Genomic DNA, 25,660 nt, shown 5'->3' with positions numbered 1-25,660 from the left:
TCCTGACAGATTCTCATTCTAAAAAGTGGGTCCCTATGCTAAATGTTTGAGAACCACTGAATAGTGCAATAAAAAAACATTTATGCTGAATGCAATCAGAAAACCCCAACAATAATAAGAAGAGAAGGCCGGGTGGAAAAGGGAAGTTGTCAGCCCTCACTGGAAGGCTAACGGGGAGTTCTTAACCCCATTGGGAGGAAGTTCCATAATAAAGGCACTGCCACAGAGAAGGCCTTGCACTTTATTGCTTTCAATTGAACCTCCACCGCAAGTGACACATGCAACAGGACCTCTCTGCTGAACCTGTAGGATGGAAGAAGGGGTTCCTCAAATAACCTGGTCCTGAGACATACAAGGCTTTCAAGGTCAAAATCAGCGCTTTGAATTGGACCCAGAAACAGCCAGTGTCGCTGCAGGAGCAGTGGATGGGCCAAGTCAAATCGCCAAAGAATACATGGGCTGCCATATTCTGTAACTTCTCGACAGTTTTTAAGGGCAGCCCCATGCAGGATGCATTGCAGTAGCTGTCTTGATGTCACCAATGCATGAACTACTATTGTTATGTCTGATCAACTCAGGTATGGTCGTAGCTGGTGCACTAGCCTAAGTTGGGCAAAGCACTCCCCTCCTCAGTCACCACCATCACTTGGGCATTCAGGGAAACAGAAAGATCCCCAAACTGTGGACTTGCTGCTACAGAGGAAGTGCAACCCTGATCAGAACAGGCCAATATTCCACTACTAGCACCTTGAACTTTCAAACCAAGAGGAACAAAATTTTGTCCAGATCTAATCTTACCTTGATAGCCCACATCCACATCTTCATTGCCTCAACACAATGGTCCAGGGGTTCAACTGCTTCCCCAGCACTGGATGACAAAGCAAGGCAGAGTTGGATGTCATCCACATATTGATGACACACAACTCCAAACCCTCAAATGACTTCTCCCTGTAGTTTCCACATAGATATTAAACAACATGGGGAACAAGTTGGAAACTTGCAGCACCTCCTATGCCAGCATGTCTCAAACTGTGAATCAGGACCCACTGGTTTGCGTAGCACCTAGCTCAGCTACCACTGAAAATATAGAGCTGAAAATGAAGGATACAGAGCTGCTGGGCAGGACGGGCTCCCGATGAGAGAGAGCAGGGTGCTTTGCCCTGAAGAGGTAGGAAGATGGGACACTGGAAAAGGAGGAGGGCTGTGTGGTTGGAGAAGAATTTAAATCTGGGTTCTGCTTTGACTTCTAAGCCACAACATATGAATTCTGAGCTATGCAAAATAATAGCATGAGTAAACTGTGTAATGGGACCTATGGCTGATTGTAGTTTAGGTTTGAAGCCTAAATCAATGATGTCATATCCGGCCATGAGATCACTTCCAGGTTAATGACATCACTTCCAGTGGGTCCCAACAGATTGTCATTCTAAAAAATGGGCCCTGGTGCTAAAAACTTTGAAAACCACTGTATGCCAAAGACCTGGCTGCCAAAAAAGAGTCTTCAAGGAACACCTTCTGGGACCTGTTGGCCAGGGAGGACAGGGACCAATGCAAAACAGTACCCACCAGGCCCATCCTAGCCAAATGCCCCAGAAGGACACTGTGTCGATCATGTTGAATGCTGTTATGAGAGCTCCAGCACGACCAACAGAGCTGCCCCCTGTCTATTCCCCACCATAGATCACCCACCCAGCTTGATATGCAGAAATCATCAGGTGAAACTCTTGGCAGCATGGAGATAAGTGCCATCACCTGCTAATGTCTGCACATTCAAGTCCTGTTAAAGGCATCTCTTCAATGGGGAGCTCAAAAGTTAGCAAACCTAATCTGATCATATGTTTAAGATGTGTCCTTTCACTTGCTAAAATGCTTTGGAGATGTTGGAGGGTGATAGCACCTGTCTTAAATGTGCATCCTCTCTGGTACAAAATCTCAAAGCCAAATTTTATTTATTTGTTTGTTTATTGACTGACAAATTTATACCCCACTTTATCTCCCTAATGGGCATTCAAAGCAGCTTACAAAAAAAATGACTAAAATATACACAATATAAAGATATAAAATTTAAGCATTAAAATCTCCTAAAACCAGTAACAACCTAAAAATCTCATTAAAAGCCAAAAGCAAGAAAAAAGCATTTAGCAGAGTTTAACGTGCTGTAAGTAATACTTTCATGTCGCCTCACATGACATGGGCCAGTGACAACCCTTGTCCAGCCCTTAAGAATCTGGGATAATAATAATAATAATAACAACAACAACAACAACAACAACAACAACAACAACAACAACAACAACAACAACAACAACAACAACAACAACAACAGGTATTTATATACCGCCTTTCTTGGTCTTTATTCAAGACTTTATTCAAGGCGGTTTACATAGGCAGGCTTTTTATTTAAATCCCTTATTAAATAGGGATTTTTACAATTGAAAGAAGGTTCTCTCTTTCAAGAACCACTACATTCAGGTGTTTCAATCCGATCTGGCTTCACATTCTGGCCTCCATCCTCCCACGCTCAGAGCAGATGGAATAGCTCGGCTTCAGCTTGTCAGCTGCTTCAAGGTCGCACGGTGCCGGAACTGGCGACCTTGTGGATGTTATCTTCAGGCAGACGGAGGCTCTACCCTCTAGACCTGACCTCCTGCCCAAGGATGAATTGCTTAGTTCTGTTTGACATACTAAATAAAATAAAATAAAAAAACAGCAAAAGATGGTGTTACCCTTCATTTATATGGATCTCAAATCTTTGCAGTGCCTTGAAGAAGAAAGTATCACAGTCATGGTACCCTTCAGCTTAAACCTAAACTTTAGAACTGCGTTTGAGGTTTTGATAGCCAGTATAATGAATCAGGCGTTGCACTTGGACATCTGCCTCACAGGGTTGTTGTGCATATAAATGGGCAAATCCCTATACATCACCCTGAGTTTATTCAAGGAAGGATGGGAAACGAATGCGGTTAAATAAATTAAGTTAACAAGATAAATAAATTAGTCTCCTGCAGATGAAAACCAAGCTTTCCAACAAGACTATTGAGCAAGACAGAAACCATTATGAAGGTAATAAATTTTTGACTCCTAAACAGGAGCGGTTAACGCAGTGCCTCCAGCCTATGGGGCCAAATCTGACCCTGTGCAAATCCTCCGTGTCTAATTGCTTCGTCATTCTCCAGCCTTTCAAGGTCTCGCTCAAGGGCATCCAAGGGAGAAGCATACGTGTCAGCATCCCTGAGCAGCTGCTGAGTGACCCCCCTTGCAGAGGGAGAGGGAAGACTTGGAGAAAATGTAGCTAGACCAGGCAGCCTATTCTTTCTCAGTTATGGGAGACCAGGACGAGGACAGAATAGTATAGAGAATTCACATTCTTGTCATACCCACCTCCATTTTCCCCCATTCTCTCCCTTCACTGAACTGTATTTTCTTAAAATTCTTCCATTTACCTTACTTTGTTCTGTTTTTAAAATTTATCTCTCCCTCGTTTCATTCAGATTGAGAAAGATCACACTAAAGCCTGCTTCCAGAAACTTAAACCAAACACATACTGGTACAAGTGACAATGTTCTGTCCACCTCACTTGCTATGGGGAACTAATAATGGCTACTGAGATGCTAATCACTTAGGTTAATAGTGGGAGGGTGGGTGGAAAACCTTCACAGTTTGCAGTAGTGCATTTCATTCACCTTCTTGCCTGCTGATGAAACTGGTTCCATTAGTGAAAAAAGTAACTTTTTTACCATATGCATGAGTGAATGTTTGTGGATACTATTATTGTGGTTAGAAGTTGGGGAAGGGGGGGGGGGGAAACCAGTCAGAAGCAAATCCCATCTCTTGCATAATTAAAATACTTCAGGGCATATCTAACATTGTATAACTTACATTGTATACCCCTTCCACTGTCATAGTTTCCCTTCAATTTTTCCCCTTGGGAATTGTAGTGTGGTGATGCTACTGGAACTTCTCTGTTATGAGGTTTCTGGTTTTGTCCTTGCAGACTATAGTTCCCAGAGACCCCCAGAAAAAAGGAATTACAGGTCCAACCTTGTTATACACAGATTTTTTATACACGGATTTGACTCAACACAAATGGCCACTGCAAATGAGAAGGAATATGCTGATCCCTGGAGAAGGGCAAAAATGCAACTCCTTAAAATCACAGTTTAAAAAACTGCTTTTTACTGTTGTAGAGACAGTCATACAAGTGATTACAGGTATAACCTAGGGCAGTGGTTTTCAAACCCTCCGGGAGTTTGAAAATCGCTGTAAGTCCATGCGGGGCGGGGCAGGGCGGGGGGGGGAGGAAGCAGGGGTGAGGGGAAGGCAGCGGCACGATCCCCAGAATCATGCCACTGCAGGGGCTTGGCTGTAATTACCAGAGCCTCCCGAGCCTCCCGGGGGGGTGCAGGGAGCCCTGCGTGGCTGTCTGCAGGGCTCCCTGAAGTTTAACAAGTGAAAGTGGAGTGATTGCACCCTGCCTCAGCTAAACTGGAAGTGGAGCGCAATCGCTCCACTTTCACTTTTGCAGCTTTGGGGAGCCCTGCAGAAGGTCGCACAGGGCTCCCCGCACCCCTGGGAGGCTGCAGGAGGCTCTGGTAAGTACAGCCAAGCCATTGCAGCCCCCTGAGCAGCATGATCCTGGGGATCATTCCGCTGCCTCCTCCCTGCCTCCACCTCTTAAGGGGGAAGAGGCCAGGGCCCACAGGCTGGGGCGTTGTGATGCCCCAGTTTGAAAAGCCCTGACCTAGGGTACAATCCTATGTATGTCTACTCAGAAGTAAGTCCTATTGTGTTCAGCAGGACTTACTCCCAGGAAAGTGGGGATAGGATTGCAGCCCTAATTATCCAGAGATTTTTTCTATCTCAATGTGATGAAAAGGGCCCTTTAAATTAAAGGAAAACAGTCCTTTAACAATAGCCTCATTAATGCGAGAGAGGGCAACCAGTTCACAATCCATCAATCATTCTCTCTCCAGGCACAAGGCAAACCCCTCCCTTTCCCCTGAGCACATGAAGGAAGGCTAAATGGCAGTGATTATCACCTCCATTATTTCTCCCTCACTGTAGCAACTGGTGAAGGGAGGGATTGCTGCCCAGACTGATTGCCTCTGTGTGCATTTCAAAAGGTCAGCAAGGCTGTTTTTAAAACACCAGAGCAAAGGGGCTTTGTTTTTTAAACCGATTTGCTTTAGTGCATTTTTTGCCACCCACATGACCCTCGGGAATAATGAGAGGGTCTGTACTGTTACCCAGTGCAAGTGATATAGACCAGGGGTGTCAAACAAGAGGCCAGATGCAGCCTGAGGAAGCTCTTTATCTAGTACTTGGACTCTCCTAGCACCACCACCATCTGCTCTCAGCTGCTAAGCTGTGCTGAGGTGTCACTGCTGAAAGGGCAGCCTGTATGATAATTGGGCTCTCCCATATCTTGAAAATATGATCAAGATCTGCGTATTTTCTCTTCTGTCCTTTGCAGCTAATGAGTTCCTAAGTGAGAAAAAGTACTTCTGGCAGTCATCTGCTTAATGGTATCACTTCCTGCTTAACGACATCACTTCTGGTCCTCAGTAGGCATCATGAATGCTATTCAGCCATTTACCTAATATAAAAAAGGAGCAAAAAGAACATTTCAGTACTACTGTGTTGTGAGAGCACGGAACTCTCTGCTATCCCAGTCACGTCCACCAGGTGTCACTAAAAAGACGGATGAGTACAAAGGAAAGAGTGCCCCTACAAAGTTGCAGGAACCAGGCACAAGGAAGGAGGTGTCTGAAGTCAGCAATGGGCCAAAGAGAAGATTTCATGGCAAGCATGTCTATCCCTGTCTTGCTTTGGCTGGCAGTCACTATTTCATGTGAGTAAATAAATGCTTTCTATCTCAGTTTCATCTTTGCATTTCGGATTGTAAACAATATGTAGCTTTGAGAATATAACAAGTTAAGAGGGGTAGTTTGAAAAGCATTTAAACTTTTCTAGGGACTGTATGTTAAGAAATGGCATAGAGCCTCCGTCTCATGATCTAATAAATGTGATACAAAAGGAAAAAGGGATAAGGAGGGAAGAGGTGAACAAGCCAGTTCAGGAATCTAAACCTTCAAGTTACAAAACCTTCAAGTGGGATGATCGCAGAAGCATTGCTAGAGTATTAATAACAGCTGATTCAGACCTCACCTCCACTGTCAACTTATTAAGTGGTCCAAGGCGAGTCACTAGTTCTCATATCTCAGTGTGGAGATGAATGACAAGGCCAGTCAACCTTTCAAGGTGGTAGTAAGGATTGCTGGGGTCCTACCTATGGTAGCACATGCTCAGAAGGCTCTCTAACAATTCAAACATTCACAAAATGAAAGCTGATATCCCTATTAGTGGTTACCTGTGGTTGTTACCCGAAAGCAAAACAAGCCATTATTTTCATCACAAGGGTTGAAATTCCCTTTAAATTCCACTGCCGCTTGTGTCACTGTAAAAAAGTGTAGAGTTTGCACACCAGTAATGGCCTTGGGGACAGTGATGCTGGCAAACAAATGCCATAGATACGAAGACACATGCTTGAGATAAGCAACTGTTACCCTGCATATGCCTGATCTCGTCTGATCTTGGAAGCTAAGCAGGGTCAGGCCTGGTTAGTACTTGGATGGGAGACCGCTTGGGAATACCGGGTGCTGTAGGCTTATACCATAGTCTTTTGAGACTGAAGGTTGCCAACCACGGCTTGAGATAACTACTGTTACTTCCAGTGCCTTGGATCACCGGCCTGAGGAAGAACTTTGTAGTAGCAACAGTAGATGGTAAATAGGACATCAGGCTTTTAAGCCCCATAACCAGAGCTTATATTGGCTGACCTTCAACCCAATCCTATGCATGTCAACTCAGAAGTAGGTCACATTATAGTCAATGAAGCTTACTCCCAGGTAACTGTGGATAGGATTGCAGCCTCAGTGGCATAGATGAAGGTGTTCTTAAACATTTATATTTTTTCACAGATTTCATTTTTTCCGAAAGAGGAAAAGTGCAGAGAGTGGTGTTATATGTTTTATTCTGAGGGTCCATTTTTATAAATTATAATTGTTTTAGAAGTGTATTAGGTAGGTGATATAGTATAGTGTAGTGTCAGCAGATGCAGCCACAGTCATGACACATGCTCCCCCCACCCCATTTCAGCCTAACCAGTCTACAGTGATCAATATGTAGAGGTATTTTATTATTTTTTTTAGATTGTGGGATGTGTGTTTTGTTCAGTGTTATGTGTTTTTATTTCACCATCACGGAAAAATCACCCCTCTCAAGGCATAGACAATAACTCTGAAATATAGGCACGACTTTTCAAAAGAAGGTGAGTCATTGGGGGTGGACAGGCTGAAATTTCAAAGCAAAGGCTGGTAGTTTCTCAGACACTGGAAGGAAGTTTGAGAGCCACAATTGCTTGTGGTCTGCATGTTCCTTTCTTTTGCCCTGTTTCTGTGTCTGGTCAGATGGGAGTACAAAACCCAAAAAGGAGCTGGGCTGCATCTTGTCCAGCATTCAATTTCCAGTAGTATCCAGCCAGTCATCATCAAAGTTCCCAAAAAGGGCATGAAGAGCACAGCTATACCCTAGTATCTGGTACTGAGAAGTATATTGCCCCTGAAAATGGAGGTTCTATGTAGCAATCATGGCTGTGATGATGATTGTAAGATGGACAAAAGAAGTGTTTCCATTGGTGAGAAGAAAATGGCTCTGTGATACTCCCTTAAGCTCTTTGGAAAATCTGTTGTCTTGCTCCAGATGTCACAGTACTTTGGCATGCTTTGTGGGGTTCTAGGGAACTGTTCCCTAAGAAGAGTAGTGCTAGGGGTGTCTTGGAAAAGGGGCAGTTCTTTAAAGTAAGGGGCATCTAGCAAAGCTGCTGTATATAACATATTATTTATAGTGGTAGACATTCCAAATCATCAGCTAAAATAAATCTATGCACTGGAAAAGTATGGATTTTCAATTTGTTGCTGGCTAAAAACTTGTGATCATAGTTGATTTTAAAGACTTATAATGAGACACCTAGTTATAATGACGGATAAGTTTAGGAACAGTCCCTCTCTGGCCGAAATCAATGGCAAATGTTCCATTGATTTTCCTGGTGGTTAATTGTGTTCTTTGACTGCAAGCTAGAGTATTATAATATATTTTATAATAAACTTTATAGCTCTGCAAGCCTTTTAATTATTTGGGGGATATAAAACAGAGCAGAGAGCAATTAATTGTTAAACAAAGCCAAAATGGAGGCTCTGGAAGGAATTAATCGTTCCCAATTTATTGCAGTGTGAAAACATTAATTAGTTTCTCAGTCACTGAAGAGGCAGGTTGTGCAGTGGGGGGAGGAATGTCTTTTCATGGTTATGTTTCTGAACTGGTACTGCAGTTGAAATTTTGCTGAAGGTGAAATTCAAAGCTTATATGGGGGCTTCATCCTTGGGCAAAACATCTGAAGAATTTGAGGGAAGCCAAGAAGCTTTTATGAAGGTTAGCAATACTTCCAGAGTTGAATTTTTTTTTTTTTTTTTGGGGGGGGGGGCCTTGTACGATACATACATATAATAAATTAAATATTTCTAACAGTTTTGTTTTCTTTGCTGGGTCATAGGTGATGGTTCTCCAGCCATTTTCCAGAAACCACAGTCTGTGGAGAGAGCCCAGGTGGAAGAGCTACTCTGGATTGTTTTCTGGAAGAGTCGTCTAACCCCAATTTCTACTGGTACAGGCAAAGACCTGGGGGACAGCTAGAGCAGCTTACTTTCTCAATAAGCACTGGAATGTCTCAGAATTTAGGGCCAGAGCATATCAAAGGAGAAAGACCCAAAGACAACACCTTCACCCTGAGGCTCACCACCCTCCTAGCCAATGACACTGGGACATATTACTGTGCCTGGAGCCACACACTGTGTCAAGCTAGTGCAGTACCTTGACAAAAACCCCTCCCTCTCTTCCGCCTTGCAGAGGCCAGAGCTTCATCTGTTCACAGTTAAGCAGTCTCTTAGTGTCTGTTCTGAGGTGCCAGGTTCTTGATGAAAGAGCAAGCGGACAGAAGCCACATTAAACACCTCCTGAAAATTGCCACTCACCTGAACAATGGCTACTGCTGGGATTCCAAGACAAGTTCTTTCTTGTACGAGAGTGACCTCCTAAGTAGAGTTTTTTTCCTTAGCAAAGCTAAAAAAAAGTAGATGGATTATTTCGGGTGATTGAGAGAGACTTTCTGCGGCAGGGCTTGTCTGATGAAAGAAGAAGTACTTGACCAGATGTGAAAGAGGAAGGGGCTATTGTGACTTTCAAAGCTGTGCAGCTTTTCAGCGGCTGAGGATATGCTCATCCCTGCAAAGTGGGTAAAGAGGCACCTTTCAAGTGTCAGTGCTCTTGAATGTAGCAGTGAAAGAGCATCTGTCCCTAATCATTCCAGCATAGCATTTTTTCCCCCCAGTGCTGGTGTCTCCCTTGTGTCTTTGTTATGAACCTTTCTGGGACAGAGAACCATTTTGTTTTTCATTTCTTTGTGTTATGTAAACTGCTTTGTGAATACTTTTACTGAAAAATAGTATGCACTCTCTCTCTCTCTCTCTCTCTCTCTCTCTCTCTCTCTCTCTCTCTCACACACACACACACACACACACACACACACACACACACACACACACACACAAAATAGCATCAGTAGGGGTGTAGGGTGTGTGGACTGCACCAGGTGACACCATCAGGGGATGACATTGAAATGACTATAAATTTTTTGTGCAGTGTTTCAAGGTTCATTGCTTCTCACCCACAAGTCACTGCTTCTCACCCACCTGAGAACATGAAGGAAGCGCCATGAAAGCCAAGAATAGTGGGTGGGTAGAGGGTTTATTTCAACCCCTGTGAGGTTCGTCATGGATTAACAGCCCTGCCTTACCTCAGAGAGTCCTCCACACAACGAAGGTGGGACCAGGGCCAAAACAAGCTGGTATGGGAGGAGGTCCATGGGAGTGAATCATGAGCTGCCACACTGGGTGACACTAATCCTAGCGACACCACCAGTATATATAGGTAGATTACTCCTTTTCTGGACTGTCCAGACTATTCCTTTTGGAATAGTCTGAAATCCAGACTATTCCAAAATCTAGACATTTTTGTCCAAGGTGATTGTTCTATAGTGTGAATACTAGAAGGTCTCCTGCTCATTTCAACGTACAGTGCAGGTAACAGGCTGTAAGTTCTGCTCTCTGCTCTGTGGTGTGTGCCTGTACAGGCATTGTGGAAAAATGTAAAAGGGGCCAGCAGACACCCCTATGGGTAACAAAGAAAAGAGCAAGAGGAAGCATTTCTCATTATATTTCATGCAATTATTCCAAAATCCAGACTTATCTGAAATCCAGACACCTTCCTGTCTCAAGCAGTCCAGATAAGGGGTACTCAACCTGTCCTTATAATAATAAACACTAGAGCTGTCTATGTGTGCATACCTGCTTCTTCAGGCTCTGTTTAAATATTTATAATACTCATCTTGGAAAAATCCCATAAGCCTTCAGTGTTCTCTCCCTTCAGTAAAACGGACTCTGGGATTTCCTACTGCTCAGGAAAACAGGCAGTGTCACTGGGGCCAGCCCACTAATGAGGCGGGGAAAAGGCTGCTTTGAGTGCCAGACGGGCCCAGGCAGTGGATGGGCCCAGGTGGAACAAGGAAGCCAGGAGAAGCACCACCTGGCTTCCAAAAGAAGGAAAATGCTCCCTTTTCTTTTCCTTCCTTGTATGGCAGTGGAGAGGTGCTTCTCCCAGCTTCCTTGTTCTAGTTCTGGTCTGTTATAAAACACAGAATGGCATTGTGAGGAGGAGGAGGAAGTATGTGGGAGCAAATGGGGGCAAGACAAAGCAGTTGCAGAGGTGACTGATGGGCGCAAGTGCTGCCTGTGGCCAACTGCTGCTTGCAGCTGTTTCAGCTCATCTCACTGGTGGACTTCCTTTGTCCAGCCTGGCTCTGCAGCTGTATTTCAAGCCAGAATAGCAGAGTGAGGAGGAGGATCAAGGTTACCCCGGGTGGGTGAGCTGGGACATCCACCTCCATCACTGCTCAAAGATCACAGACTGGGAGAAGGTAGCCACTGCTACAGGGGTTCCCACAACTATTCCACTGTCTCCTTTTCTTCTCTATTAATTCCAAACTGTTCAGTTTGGGGAGGAATGTAGGAGTGGAATTTCCTCCCCTGTCGCTGTAGGCGGAACAGTGGTGGTGGAGAAGGCAGGGGCATGTGTGCTCACACACATGCTCCCCCCAAAGGACATGTGGAATCGGAGCATCACTTCAGGCTCTGGGCAGACTTGGGTCAGGCTTGATTATTCTGGGCAGCCAGTAGAAAGACTGCTTCTCTGAACATTGCTTAGAGTTGCAATTCAAATAGGTAGCAAATGGGGACCCAGAAGGCACCCAAGCAGTAAAAGTGGTTTAAGATTACAGCAGTTCTTTGCTCCACCAGATCCAGAGCCTCTGTGTCGGGTTCACCGTCCAACATGGAGGATCATGATTTTCTGCTGACCAATGGTAGCCCATTATGGGGCTACTTGCTTTACCTGGGGGAAGGGGAGGAAAGTCCCCTTCTCCCAAGGAGCCACAGATGGCTGCCTGGAGCATGCTTTGATGTGGCAGCTGCCATTTTCAGCACTGCTGCAACCCTGTGCCCTGGGCAGCTCACGATTGGGCTGTAGTCTTACCAAACACAATGGGCTTACTTTTGAGTTAAATGAATATCACCATTTTCAAACACCTCTTCTCATGAGGTCTCAATTAAGTAATTTTGTGTGGTGGGTTGTTTTCCCCTAAATTTTCCCCCCAAAATGGGGAGCTGTGAGAGTCACTATTAGTGATTGCTATGCAGCAAGATTTGCATACAGTCAGAATGGAAAGCAGTAGAAAGAAAAGCAGGAGGAGGAGCAGCTGGATAGTTTCATAGTATGGGAGATCTTTATCCAGACTTTGAGTGAAATTGCAGGAAAGTCAGTACCATTTTAATGAGATACTAACTACCTTGCAAGATCTGGATTTAAATGCTACTCAGAAGCAATTTGGGGGATAAAATATAAAGCCCACACATTCTCCCCCCCCAAACATTTTCAGAGATTTATTATTATTATTATTATTATTATTATTATTATTATTATTATACTGCTTTTCAATGGAAAGTTCACAAAGCAGTTTACAGAGAAAATCAAACAAACTAATGGCTCCCTGTCCCAAAAGGGCTCACAATCTAAAAGGATACAAAAGAACACCAGCAGACAGCCACTAGAAAATACACTGCTGGGGTGAGAAGGGCCAGTTACTCTCCCCCCGCTAAATAAAAGAAGAGCATCCACTTAAGAAGTGCCTCTTACCCAGTTAGCAGGGGTTACTACAGTACTATGGTATACATACAGTACTATGCAAAAAAAAATAGTTATTACAGATGTGCATGCTTATTTTGAAACTACATGTATGATATACCCAACAATTGCCACGAGGGGGCACCCTGACCCTTTCGGATACAGCATGGCTTTCACAAAGTGGAGTCTGCAGATCATTTTGGTGGCCATAAACCCATTTCAGAAACACAGATGAAAAATTAACCTTCACGGCAGTCAAGGGCATTTCTAGATAGAATGACAGGGCTATCATAGTGAGTGACAATCTTTCACCTGTCGAGTGCTAGTTGCATCTGTAGGCTGGGAAGTGAGAAGAAATTTCACTAGGTGCAACTGGTCATGAGTCTCTATGGAAATTCCGTCTTCTACCCAACTACTAAAGGTAAAAGAGTCCTTCTCATCCCCACCCCCAGTGCTGCATTTCCTTTTAGCTCTCTGATAAGGGTTCTTTGTGAATTGGCTCTAAGCCCCCAATGTTTGGCAACAAGAAATGGAAGAAATCAGGCTGTCCAAAGATTTGTTTCCCACCCACCCAAAAAAGAGAGATAGGGTGCAATCCTAACCCCTTATGTCAGTACTTTCCAGCAGTGACTTAAGGGCAATGCAGCTCTGAGATAAGGGAACAAACATTCCCTTACTTTGAGGAGGCCTCAGTGAGTGACACCCAACTGCAGGATGCAGCACACGTCCCATTGGCACTGCTATGCCAGTGCTGGAAAGCATTGACATAAGGGGTTAGGATTGCACCCTTAGTTGTTTGACTGCCCACAACATCCCAATTTCACTGTTGACTTAAGGATTTGGAACTCTGGGGAAACCCACTCTCTTCCCCCTTTCCCCCACTAGTCTGCTACATTCAAGTTGGTGAACATTATGCTTGCACATAATGATATTTTCACATAACAATGTGAACAAAACAAACCACAGCACACTCCTCCTCCTCCTCCTCCTCCTTCTTCTTCGTCTTCATGTAAAGGCATTCTGACATGCATTTGATGGATACAATGGCAGCAAGACACTCATGTTTCCTACCAAACCTGGAATCCTGGGAAATCTTTCAGATCCAGAAATATGGGGAAATACACAACCAAACTTCAACAGAAGAGCTAATACTGTCTCCCAGGCTGAGATAACTCATTTGTAATTTGTGTTGTTTAATTATAGCTCTGGATGGAGACAAAAAAATTAAATTTGAGTGATGCATCAGATGCCTCTGAGGGCACAAGACTACAAACTAGCTGCATCCTTTTGCCACTCCCTTGCATTTGGCATTGAGAGATAGGCTATCTCTAACACCTGGTGGTGGCATACAGACGTAACCTTTCAAAACATGTTGCATTTGGGCACAAAATGGCTTTGTACACCAATGGACAGACTTCAGAAACATTAAGAGCCAAATCCTGTTCAATTTTCCAGGGACGGTGCAGCTATACCAATGGGGTGTGCACTTCATCTTGTCACAGAGGCCTCCTCAAGGTATGGGAATATTTGTTTCCTTACCTCAGGCGGCATTGCAGTTGCACCGGTGCTGAAAAGTTGGCTAGGATTGGGCCCCAAGAGTGAAAGTTTATCATGGCTTGGTGCATAGCTTGTTCCAAATGGCCCATGGAGACCTGGGTTGAAATTGCCATGAAACTCATGGGCAACCTAGGGTCAGTCATTCTCCTGCCATCCAATCTTCTTGACAAGATAGCTAAGATGGGAGAACCCCATGTATACTTCCTTGAACTTCTTGAAAGAATCAATGTGCTTATAAATCAATAAAAAAAAACCATACTTGACATTTTCACTGTTATACATCCCACACCTATAGCTGGTGCTTAGCATTAGCCCAATTTGATTTATTCAGTTTGGAAGAAGGAACCATAAAAATGATTGACCTACCAAGCAACAGCAGAGCCCCCCTCAGTCACAAAAACTAAATTAAAAAGGAAACCAGGGGGCGTATTTTCCTTTCAGTAAGAGCCATCCAAGCTATTGAACAGGCTTCTGAAAGAAGAAAATGGAGAGGGGGGTGGGTGGGGGAATGTGATCAAAATCTAGACCATTCAGGGGTTCCACAACATGGAAGGAGGCTGACCCAGAAACACCTTGTTTTTCTCTCTTTTTACCAAAACAGGCCAACAATGACGTGTAAATACCCACAAAACTTTCCGTCTGAAATGTAGCACATTGGCCACAACCGACACACCTGCAACAGCCAAGCCACAGATTTCTGCTGAGAGAGATGATTGTGTGATAGCGTGGGGCGCTGAAACCACCGGTTTTGGTGGGACATGTAGGCAATGCTGCTATTTTGAACCATAGCAGGAAGGGTGCCACTTAGTCGCCATCTCCCTCTTGAAATGAAACATGCGCTGCGGTAACCAGTGCTCAAGAGAAACTGTTGCACCAGCAAATGTCAAGCCACATCCTGTTATGCCTGGTAGGCTCTCTTTGTGCCTTGTACTGAAGTTGGCTAAGTGTGCAACTTAACTTCTGCAGAAGCTTCTGAAATGTTGTCTTGCCACAACAGCTGCTCTCAATGATTCCTGATGTCTTGAGCCAGGTTTGACCTTGTGTTCTGTGAATGCAACACAATACATTCTCCTTCAAGCTGATACTAATATTTGGAAATATTAAAAAAGGAGAAAATTTTCCAATTTTGGTTAAGTCTTCCAGAGTCAGCTTTAAGCCAACTGGACCAATTGCTCCTAATTGGACCCTGCACCTAAGGATAATATATGCACCACAATCCTGCACCAGGATAATATATGCTAATTTGTCTGCAATTTTATATTAAAATGTGTTTAGATCCATTTGGTCCATTAACTCACATGAACTTTTTAAATGCACATTTTGTTTGCTTTCCATTCTACCATAGAGATGTAATATAATAAATTTCATTTATATCTCTAAGATTCTACAGACCTTGGCTGTGAACTTGGGGCCCCACATAAAATGTTTGCAATTGGGCCTCACAGCTCTTAAGACCAGCCCTGAAGTCAGCTGAGAAAGACATTTACCCTCTATAAAACTAACTCAAAACATTACATTATTTAGGCTCCACTTGGATCCAAATGATTGTGTCATGATAGCTTATGTGTCTTTATTAGCGTATGTGTCTTTATTAAAAGATGAACTGAAGAGAGTCACAGAAAGGTTTTGAAGCACAACCCAGTCATAGCTGAGCACTTTACAACCCATTGATTTCAACAGAACAGCTGAGCACATTCTTAAGGATGCAATGATATACATATTTACTTGGGAATAAGTCCCACTGAACACAGCGGGCCTTACTTTTGAATAAACACATACAGAGTTGTGCTTTATCTTTCTCCCTGGGAGAAAGATCTTTGAGCGGGTCTTTAAGGCTGGAAGGCTAGGGACTTACTTCTAAGTAAATGCAGTTCAAGTGCAAAAGAAAATCCCATAAAATGTGCTGTGATGCTAAAAAGCTGCATAGCATATAAGAGAATCAAAGAGAGCATTACTGGCTAACTCAAAACAACTATCTGTATCTTAAACACTTCTGAAGAAGGAAACATCTCTCTTTCTCTCCATGCAATTCATTCAACTCAGGCGAGATGTTCTCAAGCAAAGGGCTTCTCCTTCATTGACTGTCATAAGAAAGGAAAGAGAACAGACTGTTAGTCTTGGACTAAATATGTTATCTAGTACAGATCTTCAACTGAAGTCAATTTTTTAAATAAAGTTAAACATTTGCTTTCCAGAGTTCTTTTACTGTTTTGAATGCTACTGAAACAGTGGCACTGAGATCTGGTTTTTAATCCTTGAATCGGAACAGGAACAAAACACAGGCTAATCAATTTAGATTAACAGTCCCAACAGTCTTCTGGCTTTCACAACATCCAGGCCAGTAGCCAGTTCACTTTGCAGCAATGGCATAGCTAAGAGGGTGGGGGCTACATTGCCCCGGGCACCACATATGGGGGGGCAACCCACACCCCCGATGGCAGGCCAGAGGTGAAAAAAGAAGCCCCCTCCCTGTGCTTCAGAAAGCCTACTGGGGACCTTAGAAAAGTATTTCTGGTCTTAATGAAAGCCAGAAATGCCTTTCTAAGGTCTCCAGGAGGCCTTCTGCACTTCAGACCACCTCCTGGATGCTAGGGATATCTCCTGGACATCCCCTAAACACCTTGAAGGGTGTTAACACTGAGGGGCTGTTAAAAAGTTGTCAGCCCCCAGGTGCCAGATGGCTTAGCTACACCATTGCTTTTCAGACAATCTATTTTTCTGTGTGAGTATAAGAAGTAGGGGTAGGCTTTTTTTTTTTTTTTTTTTTTGAGCTGTGCTGTTTTTGCTGAGGGATCACACACTCCTTTTCAGAGGAAATGATTTAAAAACTTGCCTCTGAGAGCTTACAAACTAAAATCCAGGGGTTTAGTTTGTGGCTAAGGTGGTAACTGCAGTCATATACATGTGTACCTGAGGCCAAGTCTCACTTATTAAACACAATGGAACTGTATTGCTGAGCAAATATGCATGCATTTGCAATGTAAACCACATGCACAAGGGAAGGAGAGAAAAGGCAGGAGTGCACAAGCACAGGCCTTGTTCATGATTGTCCACAGTAGGAAGTTTCAAACGTTTTTTCCTGCAAGGACCAGTTTTCCACATACCACCTTTTACTGGTTTGATCCCTGTCACTAGAGGCAGCAGCTATGCACAGGTTTGGGCAGCCTGCCCCACAGTCGGGATTTTGCTCTACACCCTCCTTCCCAAAACATGCCTCTTGCAGTTGCATAACCACATCGTACCCATTGCTGCTCCACTGTCCCAGCCACCTCCACTTCCAGTAGGGTTGGACCAGGTCAGTGGACCATGTGGTCACCATGGCGATGGGGCCAAGTAACACCTGCCATACTGTTTATACTACTGATGGTCTCAGTACTAACTACCCGCACAGGTCTATGCAACCACATTTAGGGAGAAAGAGTGAAGTGGAACCCTGGGACATGGCAGAGCAAGACATATATTACATGCTCATAAGAAATCAGTTGAACCAGGGTACCAAGAATAAACATACTACATCACCTTTTTCCTTAGCATCAAGCCTGTTATAAAGGCCCCATACAAGGTACTCTTGAAAATGAGGAGAATGTAAATCAGTTTCCCAAGATTGTTGTTTCTGAGGTACGGTTCTAAAAAAAAACAAAGGAAATAAAAATGATCACAAAGTGAGATCCAGCAAGGCATCAGCCTGCATGACATCTTGCCTCATCTGCTCTGTGGTCTCTGACCTGCCAAGGTATGCCATATCGCTGCTACTTCAACCCACTGGAAGCCCGGGATGATGAGTGCCTTGAGGCACTGTAGGCCTTCATGAATGTGAGCTGAAGCAAATGCACCTGCTGCTGTCTAGTTGTGGATGAACCGCAAGGTAAGCAATACTACACAAAAAGTTAATTTCTTCCTATCTGTACCACAATTCACAGCTATGAACAGAGAATCTGCAATACCAAACCTGCACAATCATCTCAACAGTATGCAAACTTGGAGACAACAGATTATTTCATCTTACCTTTCAAAGCATCACTGCCATCACAAACTGAAAGCAGAAAAAGAATACACATTAGTTATTGTTAGGGTTAGAGATGAGGGAGGAAGTCAGGGTGCTTTGGGAATATATCTGATAGATGGAACATTCCCCCACAGAAAGGCCCATACAGTAAGAGCCAAAGTGGTTCACCTGAATGGCACCAAGGATGGGCAAAGTGGAAAAAGTGAGTGATCTGTTCATCGCAGCAAAAACGCGTATTGCAACCACAAAAAATGAATTGAAAAGTAGGAATTGATCTTTGCTGCAAGGTTGGCTCTAGAGGGCTGTGCTTCTATCTAAAATCACTGCAACTGCTCATTCACGTTTAGGCAAGCCAAATACTATTCTAAAATTTGCACGTGGAGGTTATTTATCAATTTATGGAAGAATAACACAGTAGAAGAACTCCAAGTGCACATCTTTTCAACATCCTAGCTTAAGGGCCCAGTCCTATCCAACTTTCCAGTGCAGCTGTAATGCAGCTCTGAGGACAGGGAACAAATGTTCCTTTACCTTGAGGAGGCCTCTGTGACTGCCCCTCCCCCCACTGCAGAATGCAGCACACGCCCCGTTGGCATGGCTGCATTGGTGTTAGAAAGTTGGTTAGGATTGGGCCCTAAATGTTTTGGACCAGGATACTAGAAAAAATGTAAAAATATACCATGTTACATTTTCTTTAAACTGGATCCATTCAGATCCAACAGTTCTTCAATCTTGCCAACAGTTTTCCTGCTTTTCACTTACCTTGACCACGTATGGTACCAGTATAGTTTTGTTTGTCTGGATCGAAGTAAACATTGCATTGGATCTCCTTTGTCTTCTCCCACTCTTTCCTCGTGATTCTCAACCGACTGATCAGCGAGAATTTCTTTGCAGCCTTGTCTAAGTCAGGTTCCTTTGTCTTTACCCCCTTTGTTCTTTCATCGCCATCCACAGACCAGGTGAGATTGACATGATCTGGATAGAAATCAGTGACTAAACAGACAATTGTGACCTTCTGCTTTTCTTGGAGCTCCTGTGCAGATGGGTCAAATATGGTTACAGTTGGGGGTGAGATGTCGTCTTCGCTTTCTGAAAGAGAAAGTAACGAGGCACCCAGAGGTGACATTCCTCCTTAACTAAGGTGGCTCACACATGCAGGTTTGTCAGTTGATGGCCACACCATGGACTGTCATACATCTAGCACAACAAATTGAGCTTTCCTGTTCTCTGCTGCAACTGAGTTCACATGTTCAGAGGCCACTAAACATGTTCAGCTGTCATTGTTGAGCAATCAACAGCCCATTCCTAACTAAATTCCTGTGTGGTGATGCAGCTGTGCTGGCTGTGCTGCATCCCACCGGGGAATTTTGGCTGCTGGAGGTCTCCTTGGGGCAATGGGGAATTTGTCCTCTTGCCCCAGGGTAAGCCCCAGTATATGCAATGTGTCAGCTTGAACCTGTGCTAGCAATTTAGCTGGTGCAAGTCTGAGTTGATCCATGTTGAAGGATCAGGTCCAGGAAGGGGGATGAGATATGGCATGTGCTAGTGCAGCTGATCCCACCTCCTTCCTAGGCCCAATCTGCCCTCCCCATCCCCATGGTCTCCCCATCACATCCCATCACCTCCCTCTCCCACCCTGTTCCACCCCTTCCTGACCTTCCCTGTCCCTCTGCTGGACTTACCTGGTCTGGCAGCCATCACTTTGGTGACTTGCACCAGCGGGAAGGCTCTGGCCTTTCCATTAGTGTGCCTGGCCTTTGTGCTGTTGCAAAGCACTTTACAGTGCTTTTGCACCAGTGGAACATGACGTTCTGTCAGCAGAGAAGCCAGCTTGGATTGGCCACAAGTTATGTGAGGTGGTGAAGCCAACTGATACGCATTCAGGGTAACTTGGTCCTTACAGAAGCCCTGTTTAGATGACAGGACCTTCCTGGGTAATCAGTATGTGGAGGGAATAATCAAGACTGCACTCATTTATCCCACTTCCTGCTTCCACACGTTGGTTGTTCTTTGGTGCACAGTGCTTATACACATAGGCTTTGTAGAGAAGATTGGATCAACCTATTGTTGGGAATGGGGGCAGCAGACATGAACCTGGAAAACCCCCCCCCCCCATATGTTGATTCTTCACAGTAGGTTTGTCACCAGTCAGGACTTTATTCTCCCAAGTTTTATTCACATAATTATCCCTCTGTGTTTTTGCACATATGATTAACAAATTCTATGATCAGAGTACAGATGACATAATTTTAAACTGAAGAAGCCTTTCTAAGAGGTCTTTTGCTACACAGTATGTTGTTTAAATGTGCAAAGTTTGAATCCAAGAAACATCCAAAGTATTTATAAGCAGGTTATCAGATAAGCAGCCTCATCAAGAAGCTTAGATTAGCTGCGGCTCTCATACATTGATGGCAAACCTGAGTCTGTGGCTGTGTCAGGCCTGAAAAAGCCCATGTAATCCTTCAATATACAGAACAAATGCATGAACACAGAAACAGTGTTTGTGTGCAGTAGCCATTTTGAACTCTATCTGCACTTTCTGTATGGGGGGGTTTTTGCAAATTGTGAGCCTTAATTTTCACTGTGCTTTTGTTGAGAATCCATGACTCGTGGATTGTTCACTTTTAGAAAACTATTACAGATGGAGTTTGTATGTATTTTGATAAATGTTGAATTATGTCCAATATTTTGGACAATAGCTTGGCAATACTAGTTTTGGTTCTAAAAGTGTGGTGAGATGCTACAAACATTGGTCTCTCAAACCCAGGACTGCTAATCTGAAAAACAGTGGCTCTCCAAGATGCCAGGAAAAATTTCTACTCCTGCTCTCCTGACTATCTTTTCAATGGTGATAATAGCATTTGAACTTCAGAGCAGGGGGAAGGAGCATTCAGTATGTGACCAATGTGGTCTGACACTGGGCTATGGGCACTCCCCACAATCCTATGTTGCTTCTAGCAGCAGCAAACAAATGGTGAGGAAGCATATCTGTTTTCCTAAAAAGGCAAGGGCTGAGTTGTGCTGTAGAAATCTAATGTGCAGGGTTGTCATTTTATATTCATCCCCATTCTAAACATAGACATTACTGTGCAAGAAAGATGCAACTCAGTCCTCTGTGAGTTTTTTTCAGAAGTAAAAACACCAATTACTTCAACAGAACATCTTTCCAGCTGAGAATGCCTAAGGTTGCCACCTATGCTACTCTAATTGACCATTAGCTATTCATGATCTCTTCCCAACTCCAAAGGTATAAAGAAAAATAATTAAGATGATATAACTAAATCTGATGATTATGCTCTAGGTACAGTATAGCCCCCTGATGTCATCCAGTGATGCCAGGGCAGAACATAATTTGGCAAGTCAAAAGGTGACCATTTGTGTGCTTCTGACAATATAGTGGCAACAGGTGCCATCTCTTTCACAGATTGTGCATCTGTGGGTATGTGGGAACTTGTGGGCCAATTTCAGATATCCATTCTCAATGCAGACCAGCAACTAAAGACCAACTTGCTAATATTTTAAAAAGACAGTGTATATATATGCACACAGTGTATACACGCACGCACGCAGACAGCCACACATTATGGAAAGGAAACACAATAAAAGTCATTGTGAGAGAGAAAAATTTCAAGTCGTGGTTTTAGCTTTCCCAACAGTTCATATTTTTTTTACTTGATCATTTTTAGGCCACAGAAATAAGGGGAGAGGGGAAGACTTGGTTTTCAAAGAACCTTTTTTTTTCTTGACCCTTCTTAACTCTTGCATTACTAAGGCTGCAGATAGGGCCAGCCATGTGTTTGTTAAACTCAAATGTGCCTCATTCACCTACAACAGAGGAGCAGCCCTACGTTTTGTACCAAAAGCAGCATATGGGAGATGGGAGTAGAAGATGTTCCCACTCCTGCAGTTGACTTTGCCATGCTCTACTGCTTTAAGCAGTTTTCTCCTTGCCTAGCTACACTCCGCTGTACTTTTAATGTGTGGCTTGACTCTGTCTTAGTTTTCCTCTGCCACTAGCAGTACAACATGCCTGATATGAATACACACTCTGCCCCTGCCATAATCCTGATCTGGATTAGCCCCCACCCCTACACATATGTGCTATGCACATAAGGAAAACTGAGCACGTCGACACCAATAAAGTGATTAAAGATGCATTTAGTTTGGTCCTTGGTGCCATATCAAAGCCAGGCTGAAGATAAACTGATAAAAGCAGAGGAGCGTGGCAAGGTGGCAGAAAGTTAGGCTTTGCTTTGCTTCCCTGAGCATTCCTTTCGTAGGACCCCCCACTTTATAGATGAATGGGGCAAATCATGAAATTGCCCCAAATACCTAGTTTTATTCACAGCCAACAGAGTTTACAACTGAAATGTGGTAAGATGGAAAGTACTGGTGCCCTTTACAGATACATACATATTTTTAGCCCCAGAATCTGTACAGGTTTTGCAGGGATTTGAAACAATCTATACACCTATTTCCCAGAAGCAAACATGTTTACCTACCTCTTTCAAACTGCAGTCAGCACCCTGAAAAAAAAACCTATTCTTCAGTTTCCAGCCTTAGGCTACAATCCTATACACACTTTCCTGGAAGGAAGCCAACTGAACATTGTGTTCAATGGGACTTACTCTAGGACAATGCGTATAGGATTGCAGCCTAGCAAGCAAGGCTGCAATCGTACACCCACTTTCCTGGGAGTAAGCCCCACTGAACACAATGAGATTGACTTCTGAGTAGACATGCATAAGCTTGCACTATAAGAGAAGCAGGCACATCCCTTCTTCTCTAAACTTGTAGAGAAAATCCTACCTAGAACAGTGAGTTTGGTCCCGGCTCCAAACGTCTGCTCATAGCCAGAGCACAGAAGTACAAGGCAGTGCAAAAATTCTTGTCCTTTTCTTTCTTATCTGGCGAACAAACTGTGGATTTGGAATTGTACCATGCAGGCCACATGGACTTTGTTTGAAATCTGGAGACTCTTGAGAAATAGAACAAGGAGAGGCAATTGAAGATCCACTCCATGGTCAAGCCTTGCCATTTGAGAGGGACTACCTGCCTCTTCCCTGAGTTGCCAGCCCAGAGGGAAAAAAGATTTGCTCTCAATCCACTTAAAGTTGACAGTACCATGGCTCTGATCTACAACCCCTCCTTATCCTCAAATACTAGTCTCTGCAGATGTACGACTTCAGATAGGGCTCATGGAGCTGAATGCTCCTCCATATAAAAAACCCCAAAGAATCTCCACATTCTTACACACAGCAGACAGATATGTCAGGAAGAAGACTAGGCTAAAACCCTTCTCCCTGACATGCCAATTCGCTATAGAAAGCTGCTTATTTTTTATGGACATACAGGCTCCCACTGACATTCAGAAGTGATAGAGACTAGACACAGGTTCCCACCTTGGTGAGAACTAAGCCAAAGGGGATCTCCAGGATTAGTTGTTGGCCAGAAGTTGGATGGCTGCACAAACATGGCCTAATGGGCCTCTTCAGGGGACCTCCTAGAGCTCTGTTTAGTTGTTGTTTCAAAGTGTCAGCTGGGAACAGTTTTCCGCTGAGCTGTTTTGATGATTTTCTTCTGACTAGCTTGCATCTCCTTTCCAGTGCCTTGTCTTTGAAAAGATGGCAGGGCTGCCAGGGCAAAGAGTCAGATTTCTGACTTACTATCTCCCAAATCCTCAATGTGGTGACAGCTACTAACTGTGATCATTCCATTATGTGGGAAATCCTTGTTTAGGGAATTCTTTTCTTCTTTGAGGCTAAGTCCCAATATTGAAAGAGTGTTCCAGAGCTGAGCCCTGGCACAAATCAAGCACTGTTCCTCCCTGCCCCAAGTATTCTTTTATGACCCATATCCAAAACCCAGATTTTTTTTCCAGTGAATATTTAGTGCAGTCCCACACAAAAGTTTTAGGAGGTTGCTTTTGCATACCTGATCCTAAGCTTGAGTGTCTTCCCAGACATCTTCCTACCTATGTAAAGGCACATTTCACTGCCATCCCCCCACCCTGACTTTTTAGGACCAACATTCTGGCACTTGAATCTTGAAAGCTTTCACTGGAGATCTTACAGATCTCGATGTGTTTTACTTCCATGTCACGTAATACGGGCACAGTCAGAGTTCAGTTTTCTAAAATCCTGTCAATTTATTCAACGGAGTGCAGGCATTTGCAACAATCCCTCTATTGGAGCCAATGGAACTCAAAAGTGCTTTGTTTTGCTGGGATTGTGTTCCATAGATTTAAGACCAGGGATTACCAGTAACTATAACAATCATGCATGACGCAAAATCTTAGCAAGACTACATTAACATTCATGCAGAAACTGGCTGAAAATTGCCAGTTCAGAAATCAGAAGAATGGTTTAAAACTTTGTCCCTGCTATGGTCTCCATCTGTTAATTTCCCACAGTTGCTGTTTTTGAAAGCCCATCAGCACTATTGAGACTGACTTCTGAGCAGACATACATAGGATTGTGCTCTTTATAAAGGTGGGGAGGGTTGTAGGGATGGGGTTTTATTACTATTTTATTACATTTTTTTAAATGTCCACATGCCCACTGCTTGCATCTTTCTTACCTACAACAGTAAGTCGTGTTCCATGTCCGAAGTACAGTGTATTGGCAGAGCACAGCGTGATGCTCCTGTAGGCAAACTTGCTCTGGTAAGAGCCAAGGCAGACCTTCCAAAATGCACAGATAAAACAAGGGACGCCTGTGCATCTGTGTAGCATATTTTCTGGCACCAGAGCCCCCTCCTCATATTGTATTACTGGGGACTCTGTCTTCACCATTGCCATTACTGACACAACAACAGCTTGTCCTGCACTGGCTTCTGAAGCAGGGTGTGCAAGAACGTCCTTCCCAGGACAGCCACGGACCCCTCAGTTTGGTTCAGGACAACACTGGAGAGTTGAAGGGTTTAAGCCCCCACTGCCCACCCTGTGGTCCCAAATTCAGATTGGGATTTTGCACACACTATTTATACTGAAGGAACATGCAGGCTTCAGTCACACAACAGGCATGTTATTTATTTCAGCCCTCATAAACCAAAGGTCAAAATGAGAGGTTGGAACAACTAGATGTTATGTGGAATTACTAACCCTACATTTCCCTTGAAACCCTAATGTGAGGGCTGGGAAGGGAATTTTTAAAGGAGGATAAGCAAGAAGGCAGAAGGCACTGAATGCTTTCCTCACTTGTAGGTTTTTCCCTGCAAGTATTGTCCCATTTTTAAACGCCCCCCCCCCAATGACCAACAGAGTCAAACTGAAAGGGAAATGGCCCTGAACAAAGGCATTTGCAGGGGGGAATCCATGACTGTGGGAAGGGCTAAGCACCACTCACATCTGTCTCCCCAGTAAATGCCCCTCCCCATTAGCACAGTAGATGCAGAATTGGGACCACACATATAGTTATATTTGCTAAGACCATTTTCTAAAAATGCTTGACCTCAGTATGAGTCTGGTTGTACATAACACAAAAGACCTGCAACTAGCTACATGTTCAACAACAGGGACTATCTGGATAGGCAGTTGGGTGATGGTGGAAGAGAAACTGTGCGCTCATTTTGTGTCTTTGCGTATGCATTTACATACAGGTACAGTAGAGTTGGTGCACCTCTTTCCTTCTTCCCCTTCCTCTCTCCCCTCCCCCCAGCCCTGCATACATTTCAACTTCCAAAGACCAGGGAGATGGGACAGAAACAGTCCTGCATATGTTCATTGTAGCAATATTTGGAAGAGGC

General features: G+C 43.9%; 1 pseudogene and 1 gene segment (V, D, J or C); one reads left to right on the top strand and one right to left on the bottom strand.

Moving 5' to 3' along the window:
- The first annotated feature begins 6,551 nt into the window (after positions 1 to 6,551).
- LOC136643014 (5S ribosomal RNA) lies at positions 6,552 to 6,668 on the top strand (annotated as a pseudogene).
- Positions 6,669 to 15,532: 8,864 nt separating this feature from the next.
- The window catches only part of LOC136641927 (T-cell receptor beta-2 chain C region-like), a 112,338-nt gene continuing 102,210 nt past the window's right edge, over positions 15,533 to 25,660 (bottom strand). Inside the window, 4 exon segments of the C gene segment in view lie at positions 15,533 to 15,989; positions 17,428 to 17,534; positions 17,915 to 17,941; positions 18,677 to 19,003. Coding sequence covers positions 15,963 to 15,989; positions 17,428 to 17,534; positions 17,915 to 17,941; positions 18,677 to 19,003 — 488 coding nt within the window.

This window comes from Tiliqua scincoides, chromosome 2 (genome assembly GCF_035046505.1).
Source record: "Tiliqua scincoides isolate rTilSci1 chromosome 2, rTilSci1.hap2, whole genome shotgun sequence".
Lineage (NCBI taxonomy): Eukaryota > Metazoa > Chordata > Lepidosauria > Squamata > Scincidae > Tiliqua > Tiliqua scincoides.
This window is presented reverse-complemented; position numbering and strand designations above follow the sequence as displayed.